Source organism: Danio rerio, chromosome 9, assembly GCF_049306965.1.
Source record: "Danio rerio strain Tuebingen ecotype United States chromosome 9, GRCz12tu, whole genome shotgun sequence".
NCBI lineage: Eukaryota > Metazoa > Chordata > Actinopteri > Cypriniformes > Danionidae > Danio > Danio rerio.
This window is the reverse complement of record NC_133184.1, coordinates 12,619,954-12,633,733: the sequence shown is the minus strand read 5'-3', so window position 1 is coordinate 12,633,733 and position 13,780 is coordinate 12,619,954. Positions and strand designations below refer to the sequence as shown.

The window sequence follows — 13,780 nt, the reverse complement described above, 5'->3', positions numbered from 1 at the left end:
AAAAATAAAAAAATAAAAAAATGAATTACCCCTTATGCAAGGTGTTTGCAATGCAGCTTCTTTGGGACTGAGAGTAAATTTGACATTCTCTCCTCTGGTTGCCGTCATCAGTCTCACACTATAATGCACTAAAAGCATTTGTTAATGCAGATTTACTCTTAAGAAGTTGTTACTCCAGTTCTATAAGATCTAATGGATTTGCGACAGAGCGACTACAATTTTGGGGAAACACTTGTCACTAAATGATTTATTTCCTAAACAAAGCATCAGCTATGCATTACTTCATTTTTTGGGGAAATAAAAACAATGTTTTTTGGGCAGTTGTTTCATTTGTCTACCATATTTCCAAACCTTGTTGAAGTAAAACATTTTTATTCTGAGGAATACAACAAGCAATTCAATTCAAAGAAGAAAATGAATATGAGATGCACTACTAATACTAAGTTTCAGACGTTGCTTAAAATGGTACGAGCTTGAATGAAGGATGATGGAAAACGGAATTGTTTTAGCAGGATGCAGTTTAGTGCTGATGGAAGAGATGAAGTTATTGTGTATTTCTTGATGTTTATTTTTTTTTATTGAATTAAATGTGAGTTTAAACAGAACTCTTCGGTCAAATTTAAATGCTGCACTTATCTTCTCCATCTTATTGTAAACACATGGGCTCTTTCTCAGTGATGGCTCACCTTAACATGCTGCGCACTTACTCACTGTAAAGTTGTGTAATCCTTCCGCTCGGTTCATATAGGATTCCCCTTCATATTTAGTGATGAGTCAGAAAGCAGAGCTTACGGCTCACGGGTGAACTCATGAAGGTAGAAAGAGTGCGGAGGCGAGCGAGACAGCAATCATTACTAAAAGAGTGTTCACTGGGTTTTCTCATCATCAGTGCTACTGTAAAACTTGCAGGGTCATTTATTGTAAATTGTTACAATAGGTTTTTTTTTTTGGTGCATATACTTTCCTCATGGTATATCAAGCTTTCTTAGTAACTTTAACATTTATTGACAATGACAAATCAGGATGGCTGTGAAACAGTCAGCTAGTACTTTAGTAACAGCTTCTCATTCAGATTTTTCAAATAACTAGCCTGGAAATGCTCTTTTTGATGTAGTTAGTTTCACTAAGTTACTGAAAAAATGTATTGATTGGAGCTATTTTATGTTATATTTTATTATATGATGATATATGATTATATTTTATGTAATGTTTTATTATATGTGAAAGTTATATTTTTATATGTAACTTTTAAATGTATACATTTAACAATATTTAACAGAAGGGCTGTTTTTTTTTTCAGCAACTAATCACAATTAACGTAAATATGAATTTCTTTTTTGATCTAATCTCCAAATTAATGTGTAAACAACATAAAAACCGCATTATATATTTGATAATTGGTTATTTGACACAGGAACCTGTGGAAAATTGTGAATGTCAAACGACATACATTTGGTTTTGAGGCATTTTGAATTATGAGAACACATGGCAGGTCCTCATAAACCACCTTGAAATTGTCATACCAATGTCATACTCATGACATACTACAAATTGTATAATTGTAAACAAAATAAACAAGCACATATTTTCATCTGATATGATTGAAAATAAGGTTATGCCAACAAGCATTGCTTTCTCTCCACCATTTCAAACAGGGTGTTGTGTTCTCTAAAAGTATATATGAACATTTGAAAACATGGCACATTTTGTTTATTAAAATTAATGCTCCAATTTTTTAAATGAATTGAAATTGTGTGTATGTATATATATATATATATATATATATATATATATATATATATATATATATATATATATATATATATACATACACCTCCCACCAGTGCCAATATATAGCCATATCGCACTGCTACAAGTGTGATATTTCACATACATATAAGTGAAATATCACACTCGTAGCAGTGTGATATGGCTGTATATTGGCACTGTTGGGAGATGTGCGTCCGACTGAGTGCCTTGGTGGCTCACAAGTGATGATATTCAGTCAAATCGCACTGCTACGAGTGTGATATTTTGTTTATACAACAGTTCGACGCATAATCGTGTATATAAAAAAGTAAATCAAACTTGGAGAGTCTAAAAACACTTTGGTACGAGGAACCACTTTCTACAATTACTATGCAGCACTGCAACATACAAAAGAGAAAGATCGACTTAAAAAGTCACTTACCAGTTTTATAATGATTTGATCAGCTGTAATTTAAAATTACCCTGTGTTTTTCTCCTCCAAGGGCTAATATCTTAGAAATTAAAAATATTTAAAATAGGCACTATCCTTATAAATAAACGGCATAGTTGCAATCTAAACAACTACATTATTGCCTAAAATGCCTCAAATGTACATTATGTTGTCCAACAGCTGCAATATTTGTCAAACTGTAGTAAGTTTATTGATCTGCTGTCACTCTTTGGGCGGAGTAATACAAAAGGGTAAGGAGGCTGTTGGAGTTCTAATATTGCAGATTATTGAAATGCTATCAGCCAATCAGATTCAAGAACCAGACAGAACCGTTGTATAAATGTATATATAACTTATAAGAACTTACTTATAAACTCATTGAGTGTGTCCTGTCATCTCATTATATCAATGTGTAATAAAGGAGTCTAATAAAAGAGTCATTAGAATAATTGCTCCGTCTCATGTGTTGCAGGGTCACTCATCACAGCTGGGTGGTCTGTACGGCGTCCCACCTGCCAGTGGCATCTCTCACCAGCACACAGTGAGTACTGCAGCGACAGCTGATCAGTGGATGTTGTGTTCCAGCCACACAAACAGTTTAATGTCAACAAATATTGTTTTCGTAATTGCAGATCAGATGTTGATATCTAGACAGTGTGGTAGAGTTTATTAATGGTAAATGCAATGTCTAAAAATGTAAAAATTAAAATAAACATCTTCTTTAAAAACTCTAAATAGATTTCCCAACATAATATTTAAAAACAGAAAGAAAAGACACAGTTGTATGCAAGTCAAAGTTTATAATTTTATGAAGAAAAATGTTATAAAAAGCTCCTGGTAGCCTTAAAAGCCTAAAACATGTATTTTTTTGACAACCTGTGGTACTGAAGCGCTCCGGGAGTCCTAAGTTTAAGTCCTGGCTCGTGGACATTGGTCAGTGTATCTTTTGGTTATTGGGTTTTCATTTTAAAACTGATAATAAAAAACAAAAAAACAAGCCGATTTTTGATTTTCGTTTTTGTTTTCTGATTTTATTTGTTGTTATTCGAAATAAAAAAGTAATAAAATAATTAGTATTTTTAATTTTGCTTTTCCATTTTTCACCATGAAAAAGAAAAACGCCTCGTATTTCAATATTCATTTTTAAACTTTGAAAATAAATCTTTAAAAAATAATAATATTAAATGTATTTAAAGTGAAACTAAAACTAAAAAAAAGTGCTGTATTTTGACGATCCATGCGCATAGTGCACAACTAAGGCGCTCTGTGCTGGACTTTAGACCGGCTTTGTTCTGGTCTATAGAACAGACTATTATAGTTTCTCAAAACAGTAACGCGCCAGCAGTGCGCCTCAATACGCCTCCCTTTTTAGATCAGAAGGCCTATGGGCGCACATATGAGTGCAAATGCATTTGCTATTTAAACAGCGTGGTGCAAAATGTCAAAACGACTCTTGCGCCAAGCTGAAACTAGCAAACAACTATTGCGTCGCATGTTGCGCTGCATTGCGCCGGATGTATGATAGGGTGTTGGGCAATGCACAATTATACAAATGTTCGCATATCTCTCTAATTTGTATTTTATGTTTGTTAAAGTGATCACCTAAAAATGAACATTTTGCAATTTACTCACTTTCCACTTGTTCCAAACCTGAAGTTTCTTTCTTCTGTTGAACATAAAAGATTTCCAGTGACGGAAGCACTTTACTCCCATATTTGTTTCTTCTTTTGTGTTCACCAGAAGAAAGAAACTCATACAGGTTTGCAACCACATGAGGTGAGTAAATGGTGAGAATAAATGTTCTTTTTTGAGTGAACTACTTTTCAAAGCCAGCTGTTAGGTTCCATGTAACTTGAGTGCAACGCAACATCTGGTGCCACTTTAAAAATGTCAGGCATTGAGCTCCACAAGTTAATGGTGCAGACTTGAAATGCTGTAAACTCCTGAATGCAGAAGCTCTCTGACATCTTCAGTCTATTACTGTCGCTGATGTCGTGAGTGTGAACCGTGAGTCATCATTGAGGCCTGTGCTCTCTGCATCAGTTTGAGTGATGAATGAATTGTTTTTGTCTTTGTGCGAACCTTCAGGGCTCGACCTCCAGCTGGAGAGGAAGTGAGCAGTGTTTCAGTGGGACGGTGGGTGGTTTGGGGAAACGATGGCTTTGACAACATTAATCTGATAGAAAAATTAATAAAATCATTAATCTGCGTGTGTGTGTGTGTGTGTGTGTGTGTGTGATTACACACACTGTTTTCTGAAAGGCATGTACATTTTTTATAAAACTTTTCTCAATGGTTAACATTAATCCAACAAAACTTGCACAAGATTTAGATTTTTAATAAAGCTCAATTTTTTGATAAATTAATTGAGGGTTGTTGTTTGTAATAACGGTTAAAATTCCTTTTTTTTATTTCTTGGCTGCATGGGGGCTCAGTGGTTAACACTGTTGCCTCACAGCAAAAAGGTTGCTGGTTCGAGTCCCAGCTGGGCCAGTTGGCATTTTTCTATGGAGTTTCCATGTTCTCCCTGTGTTCACGTGGGTTTCCTTTGGGTGCTTCGGTTTCCCCCACAGTCCAAAGACATGCGATATAAGTAATATGGATTAACTAAATTGGCCGTGGTGTGTGAATATGAGAGTGTATGCATGTTTTCCATTACTGGGTTGCGGCTGGAAGGGAGTCTGCTGCATAAAACATGCTGGAATAGTTGCCGGTTCATTCCACTGTGGCGTCCCCTGATAAATAAGAGACTAATCTGTAGGAAAATGAATAAATGAATCTTTCTATTTTGGTTTTCTGTTTTGATTGACTAAGGAAAAACATGTATGATTTTATTCTGTGGTAACTTACTTTACAATTATTTGACTAAAATGATAAAATATGACTCAAACATATCTGTGACTTTTTTTCAGAACAAAATTATGAAATGAAAAATACATTTCGATTAAAAATGCCTTATTCGATTGAAGATTTGACATTATTAATTTGTGGAAAAAAAGGTGTTGATCCAAATAATGGGAGATGGAAATGCTTTGTCTGAATAAGCTGTCTTAGTGACACCCCACATAACTAATCTGCTTTCGCCATGATGCTAGCCTTGTTTACTGTTGGTTACTAGGTTACCAATACTACAGTAAGCTGCTCTAATGACTTCATGGAAATGCATCAAATTCAAGTTTTCGGTTTATTCTTTTTGCAAACTTTGAAAAGAATAGACTGATGTGGCTAATGTGAATTAAATTTTTGCTTGTTTTCACTTCATGTACTTTAAATATATAGTATTTTATTTACATTAATTAATTAATTAATTCATTCATTCATTCATTCATTTCCTCCGACTTAGTCCCTTATTTATCAGGGGTTGCCACAGTAATTCATAGTTTATCACATTTTATTCATTTTATATAATTTGTATTTGATTGTTTTAATACAATTAAAATTTATAATAGTAGAGTTTTTGAAGATATATTTGTTTAAATATTATATGAGCATATATAGGAATGGGTGATTAATTAAAAAGTAATCAAAATCGACAAGAACCTATAATCGATCAAATTTTTCCAGTTGAATTTTTTTTTATTACTTTCCCTACCGCATGTGATTTATACTTCTGTGCCAAAGGCACGGGTGTGGTCCAGCACAGCCTACGTGCGGTCGCATACCCGCGCACCTCTTATAAAATGTAACATGTTTGCAATACATTGACGATGACTGGTAGTTGCCTTGAGACAGCATATTTTTCATTACAATAAAATGATCATTTACAATAAAATATTTGTTTACACAAGATTCCAGAAATGCACTGTTAAAATATTACAGGATATACAAGAGTAATTTTTTTCTACTTTTAATATGAAAAACATTGGAAATAAGTAGTTTTGATTCAAAAAGTCCAAGTTATTTATTTTTACTTTTTTATTAGAAAAGCGTGACTGTTGGTTTTAGGCAATGTGTGTTTAGTCGTTCAACATTGATGTTCAATAAATAATCCTAGATAGTAGATCTAGTAGAGTGTGTGTTTCCTTCATTTATTTTAAAATCAACTAAGGGATCCTTCATTCAAAAATTTCTCTCTTGTAATATGTGAGCATATTGAATGTACAAAACTTGTCAGTGAACTATGAGGGGAAAAAAAATTATAAATGAAATAATCGTTCATTAATCTTAATCAAGTTGAAATGTTCAATCAATACAGATTTGGATTTTAGGCCAAATCTCCCAGCCCAATTTCATTCATTTTATTTTATTACTATACTGTGAATCTGCCTCAAATGCTTGACTTTGTTCCTGATTTACAGCATGGGACTAAATGAGATGCCATTTTTAACATTTTTCTGGCCTCTCCACAGCAGGCTCCTGAACAGGAGGTGGTCTACCTCTTTATTCCAACTCAGGCTGTTGGTGCTATTATTGGCAAGAAGGGCCAACATATAAAACAACTGGCGCGATTTGCAGGAGCCTCTATTAAGGTAGGAGTTCCTGCCTGCCAAAATGCCACTGCTGTCATGTCTAATCTGTGAAATGAAGGTTCCTCGTGTGCTTTTCCTACATGAAGCACAATTATTCATTTAGTTAAGCTGAGATCATGTCTTGAATGTGACCATATCATGCTCAGATTTAGCCATGGTTTAGCAGTCATCCATAAAGCCCTCAGCTTCAAATTTTATTTAAGAGTGTGAGTATTACACCGCCATTCAAGTTTGAGATATGTAAGTTGTTTTGGAAAGACTTTTTTTAAATATTATTTTCACATAAACTGCATTTGTATGTCCTGTGAAGTCAAATAAAAAAAATCAGCATGTTACGGTAGTCTTAAAAGCAGAAATTTTGTAAAATATGCGACCATGGGCCTAGTTATAAGTGTCATTTTTATTTATTTTTTTATTAAGATTTATACATCATCTGAAATCTGAATAAAAAAGCATTCTATTGATGTGGGGTTTGTGAGGATTGGACAATATTCGGGTGAGATACATCTACTTGAAAAGCTCTAGCAATGCATATTACTAGTCAAAAAATGTACTTTTTATATACATATTTACGGTAGGAAATTTACAAATAAAATCTTCATGGAACATGATTTTTACTCAACATTTTTTGGCATAAAATCTATAATTTTGACTCATACTTTGTATTTTTGACTATTAGCTAAAATAATCCCTTGCAACAATTGAAGGTTTTGTACCCCAGAGTAGAGATGCGCGAATGGCGGTTACAGCCGCGGAATCCGCGGATAAACCGCGGAATCCGCGGATAAACCGCGGATCGGGCGGATGACGTGACGAAAAATAATATTTTAATTAAATTCGGGCGGGTGGTGGGCGGTTGTACTGTTTTTGTACACATAGCTGGCGCACCAACGAAAAAGCCTAGGACTGACTTCACAGAATGAGATTAGGAATCGGATACACTAATTCTGGATGAAGTACAGAAGTCTTCATCTACAAACTTCCGTATAGACAGATCAGCAGAGGAAAATCTACTTTCCTTTGGGAGAAACAAGGCAGTCATTCCCACGTGTACAGCACCTTGCCAAGAGAATTCTATGCATTCCAGCAACAAGTGCTGCGAGCGAGCGCTCCTTCAGTGCAGCAGGGCGCATTAGAGGCCAGGCGCTCTCGTCTGAATGTTGAAATGATGTGTCCACAATGATTGTACAGTACAGTGCGTTTAATTTAGGCTATTTATTTATTTTTGTCCCTGTGCGCCAATTGGAGACGGAGTTCACTGCTGATATTCTGAGAGCTTTATAGTGGTATTTCTTATTTGTGTATCCTCGTTTCCTTTCTTTGCTTTCTTTCCTCGTCTTTCCACCCCTATAGGATGCGAGGGAAGGACGCAAGGAAAAGACTCAAGGACCGAGGAATCGAATCACGTGAAAAGACACGTCCTCGTATTGTTTAGCGTCACTTCAAAGCGTCAATTAATGCTGGATTTAACTTGCACGTTTAGATTAACTGCATGTCATTAAAGTCAACCTCTATTTGCTAATAATCAATAAAGAAACATTTATTTAATAATAAAAAGGAATATGCCATTCAAATAAAGAGCTCAGTCAGCAGATGACGGGCGGGTGCGGTATTAAAATTTGGTCATAAATGTTAGTGCGGATGGATGGCGGACAGATGATGAGTTTTGTGATGCGGTTGCGGATTAAATAATAGCCCATCCGCGCATCTCTACCCCAGAGTCACATTTCATTGCATTTGGTTTGATTGAGCACAGAGCCCTCTTGTGGCTATGTAATGTAACTTCAAGAGAAAATAGCTGTTATGAATCCTGTCCCGATTTTTTAATTAAATTTAGTGTATATAGATTTGTTGATGTTTCTAAAAATGAACAACATATCACAGTGCACACTTCATGTGCAGCGCTAGAAATGAAAGAGATATTGTTTAAATAACAAACCTTTTTCTCAAAATGATGTTTCGCTGTTGTTCGTGTTCAGATCGCTCCGGCAGAGAGTCCTGATGTCACTCAGAGGATGGTCATCATCACTGGCCCACCAGAAGCTCAGTTTAAGGTAAAGGAACTTTGAAAAAACCCTGCTAGAAGATCTGAGAACATTTCCTAGCTGCCAAGTTGTATGTTGTATTAAAGAATCAAAGTAATGAGCACATGCTCTTGTTACGTTAATAGAATGTTTAATCAGACTTGAAGCATTTAGCATTCATTAATGTTCTAAAAATATTAGGACAAAGATGTTATTAAACGTTTAATGAAGTGTTCTGGAATGTTGTTGTTCATTCAACATTTTTTAAATGTTACTTGATTCAGATTGTTTAAGGACCAGTGACACAGAATTCGTCTTTGCATCTAAAAATGTGAGACGAAGTGTTTTAAAAATGTGGAACAGAGTGCCTGGGTATATCTGGACACAGCCGCTTAGTGCCTGTAAACAGAAGCTCCTAACACTTGTCTCACCTTTAAGTTTCTTCTGATTCGTCCACTGCTTTGGAACTGACATTGATGAGCGTTGCTGCTTGTAAAAGTAGATTTTATTTATTTTTTTACTTGACACTGCATCTCAATGTGGCCATCAAGCATGTGTTTACATAGTATACCAATGGGAAAGTTGAAATAATGTGTCATAACTAAATGGGAACATTAGCAAAGAAAATAATATATTACTATTATTATATTTATTATTATTTTTTTTTTTGATAAGCAAATTATTTTAAAGGATGATATTTGATGAAAGATTTTCAAAAGAAGGCAAATTATTATTATTATTATTATTTTTTTTTTACAAAATAATAAAGTGCACAAATACATTGTTTATAAAAAGCACTACTATTTACAAATAAAAATAAAAGGAGTAAATTTTGATATTACATTGACTTTAAATTCAATTTGAGTGAAATGGAATGGGTTTTTTTCCCCCATGACCTCTAAGTGTTTGACCATTAAAGACATATTTAAATTGAATAGAGTGTGAGTGAAGAGAAATGTATAGGTCTTATGCCATGTTGTACCCTGTCATGAAGATTGTCTCTGCTTTTGTGTTTCAGGCGCAGGGCAGGATATTTGGAAAACTGAAAGAGGAGAACTTCTTTACTGCAAAAGAAGAAGTAAAGCTGGAGACGCATATAAAAGTGCCATCTTCAGCAGCTGGGAGGGTTATAGGGAAAGGAGGGAAAACGGTGAGAATCTGCTGGATTATAGAAGTAGAAACAACCAGTGAAGTGCCAACCTAGTAGGATGATTACTCTGAAATAAAGGGGTAGTTCACTCAAAATTCTGTCATTTACTCACCCTTCATTTGTCAAACTTTATGAGTTGAATTTTTTTGTTGAACATAAAATAAGTACTTTTGAAACAAAACTGGTAAGTATTGACTTCTATAATATTTGGTTTTCATTCTGCGTAAGTCATTGGTAATCGGTTTCTTACCCTCTTCAAAAATCTTCTTTTTTGTTGAACAGAATAAAGAAAGTCATTATGGTTTGAAATCTCCTAAGGGTCAGTAAACAGTGAGTAAATGTACATTTTTGGGTCAACTATCTCTTTAAGGTAATAATTATATGTAGAAGCAAAAAACATTTTAGACTTTGTTTACATCTGTATTTACTGTCATCCACATCAACAGAAATGAGGCTTAGCATTAGATGTTCAGTGTTTTGGAACAACAATAACCAGGAGTGAACAATGTGGTATATTTATTTATTCATTAATGTTTTCGTTTTATAGATAGATTTAGAGTTAGATTTAGTTTCTAATGTCAGACGTACTCTAAGTTTTAAATATATTAAAAAAAATAGTTTAGAGCTTTCTAACAAGATGTTGTGTTGCAGATCCAGAACAACTGTTTTCTTATTACATTGTCAATATTCCTTTCATTATGCACCATTATGAATCCAGTCAAATGTGTTTGCAACAGTAAATAATGATTCTAAGTATTCATAAAGCATTCATAAAATGGGTTTCTCAAAAACAATAAATCCTTCATTGTTAAATAATGGAAACATCTGTAATTAATCTACGTTAATGTGGTGTGAAGAGTTCCTTGGTGCTCACACATGCCACCTGAACAAATTATGGAAATGCTGTTATTGATTTTGATAATCGTTGTTTTAATGTATGCATCCACAAGGTCTTAAAGTCTTACAATGTCTCATAGTTAAAAAACTATATTTTAGGCCTTAAAAAGTTTCAATTTCACTAAAATATTGTCTTGTAGGTCTTAAATAATTTTAGATGTGTCTTAATTTTTTGATCTCCATGTAAAGCTACACAATTGGGCTGACACATCCATTCACCAACAACACATCTCAATAAAACTTTTAACAAAACGTCTGGACAGACTGTTGTTCATACATTGTTTATTATAGTTTTAAGAAAATAATAAGTTGGAAAAAAAGCATTTATACAACTAGGGGTTGTTTGTTTTGATGCATTCTTTGAAATTAGTGGCTATGAACTTGATGTTGATGAGGCAAGTAAAAATATTTTCCATTGGACCAAGTAGGACATTAGAGAAAACTTCTTAGCGTTTAGTCATGCATAAGTGTGAACTTTAATTCCCAATAGTCTTATAAAGGTCTTAAAAAGTCTTAAGTTTGGCTTGGTGAATACAGCAGTAACCCTGTGTATGTACAGTTAAGTCAGAATTATTAGCCCCCCTGTTTATTTTTTTTCTCCAATTTCTGTTTAACGCAGAAATTTTTTTCAACGCATTTCTAAACATTATAGTTTCAATAACTCATTTCTAATAACTGATTTATTTTATCTTTGCCATGATGACAGAAAATTATATTTGACTAGATATTTTTCAAGACACTTCTATACAGCTTAAAGCAGGGGTCACCAACATGGAGCCTGCGAGGATCACATGAGTTGCCCGTGGGCCTGTTATAAAATTAGCTTACCATAGGACCACATACCGCTGCATCTAATATTTTTTGTAGCTATTCTTTTTAAATCACACTTGCATTGGTGTAAAATTGAAAATGACTTTAAGTTATATATTAAAAAAAAACTTTAAAAACAATTTCAGACAAATGAAGTGTTGCATATTGATATTTATCTGTTTCCAATCAATCATTAATATAATCAGTGTCTTCACATAGATGAATATCATTAACTATTAATAATAATTGAGCAAATTTGTCATTAGGAAGTGTGTATCAAACTGGTAGCCCTTCACATTAAACAATACCCAAGAAGTAGCTCTCAGTTTCCAAAAGGTTGGTGACCCCTGGCTTAAAGTGACATTTAAAGGCTTAACTAGGTTAATTAGGTTAACTAGGCATGTTAGGGTAATTAGGCAAGTTATTGTATAATGATGGTTTGTTCTGTTGACTATCGAAAAAATTGCTTAAAGGGACTAATAATGTTGACCCTAAAATGGTGTTTAAAAAATTTAAAACTGCTTTTATTCTTGCCGAAATGAAACAAATAAGACTTTCTCCAGAAGAAAAAATATTATCAGACATACTGCGAACATTTCCTTGCTCTGTTAAACATCATTTGGGAAACATTATTAAAAAAAATCAAAGGGGATCTAATAATTCTGACTTCAACTGTACCTTATTCATTTTTCCATACTTTGATCAGCAAGTTTATTTTTTAGGACTAAAATACCTGTGAAAGGATTGGCAGAACTTTATTATGGCTTTCTAGTCCTTGAAAGCCTTTTTTAGCCATTTAAAAGTAAAAAAACAACAACTAAAATTTATTATGCTTGAAGGCTTAGTATTATAATATTATTAATATTTTAAAGTAAAGTGCTTTATCAAAATGTTGTTATGCATCTATTATTGGTCTATTAAAGCTTTTTGTAAGTGTTTTAAACGTAAAAAAAAAAATAAAACATAAAGTTTGTTTATGCTAAATAACTTTCTAAGACTTTGAACAGGAAAGGTCAATCCAAATCAGTGTGACCTGTTTCAGTCAGGGTTATTATGTGTTTTTAGGAACTGGATGTTTTGTTTCCAAAAAGAAGAGCTTGTTTTTGGATCATATGTGGAGTAGCGAGATGTTGCTTGGTGTTGAGGTCATGTACCGATGAGCAGCTGCAAATGTGCTGTTTGTTCTTGTGCGAGTCTGCATTTGCACATTTTGACCCGGTTGACATTATGAGTAGGTACTGACGTGTTCATCTTGTTTCTCTGAACATCTTTCAGGTGAACGAGCTGCAGAACTTAACCAGTGCAGAGGTCATAGTGCCACGGGACCAAACCCCAGACGAGAATGATGAAGTGTTTGTCAAAATCAGTGGACATTTCTTTGCCAGCCAGGTAAACTATACATGACTCACCACTACAGATCCTGATTCTAAAGCCATGGAATACAGGGTCTCAAACCAGTGCAATAAAAAGCATTTTATTTTTGTTAATATGTGTTTTTTCCTAACCAGTAATTTACATGTAGGAGACACTCTACTCTATATATGCACCAGACACCTTCTTGTAAACATTCTTTTACAAGGATTACATTATAATAATAATGAGTGGTGCAGTATGATACAGTACAATACACTCTGCATTTATGTTTATTACCACTGGGAAAGGTACCAAAATAGCAAACTGGATCATACCCCTTTTTTTATTTTTATCTAGCACAACAGTACATTACCAAAAGTGTGGAGTTAGACTTGGTTTACTGAGAATCGTCACCAGAACTTGTAACAAGACAAGAAAACACAACACATTTTTAAATACACATTGATACACAACACCGTAATAATCCATTGATGGTGCACATCAAAGAACTATGCACACAGATTGCCATCTTCTTCTTCATGATCTGCAGTATGTCCTCCATTGTTGTTTACTAGACCGTTTACCTGTCACGTCTAAGGCTGCTTTTACTCTGCAGATCTTGATGGTCAATTCTGATTTTGTGACTGTAACCTATTTTTTTGCTGACCTGCTTTCTTCATCTTTTAAAAGTGACTCGTATCTGATTGTCTGTATTTAAACAGCACACAGCAAAGGCGCTATGAGCAGGAAAAACAAAAAGCTGGCACTGACTCACAGCTGATAATAAAAGAGCACTCTTTTCTCCATTCCTGCTTTGAAAGTGTTTACAGGGTTTAATTTTTTTTTCTTAATTATTTTTGACAAGTTGTTTCACTAC

At 34.1% G+C, this 13,780-nt stretch overlaps 2 protein-coding genes across 5 annotated transcripts in view; both read left to right on the top strand.

The window, feature by feature from the left end:
* The window catches only part of LOC141376079 (uncharacterized), a 188,459-nt gene that overhangs the window by 74,573 nt on the left and 100,106 nt on the right, over positions 1–13,780 (top strand). The gene's annotated exons all lie outside the window — the stretch shown is intronic.
* The window catches only part of igf2bp2a (insulin-like growth factor 2 mRNA binding protein 2a), a 105,536-nt gene that overhangs the window by 86,533 nt on the left and 5,223 nt on the right, over positions 1–13,780 (top strand). For 2 of the 4 annotated variants that reach the window (XM_009304504.5, XM_073911458.1), the window contains exons 11-15: positions 2,673–2,741; positions 6,553–6,669; positions 8,649–8,723; positions 9,712–9,843; positions 12,826–12,939. In XM_009304504.5, the coding sequence (XP_009302779.2) occupies positions 2,673–2,741; positions 6,553–6,669; positions 8,649–8,723; positions 9,712–9,843; positions 12,826–12,939 (507 nt within the window). 4 annotated transcript variants of the gene reach the window in all.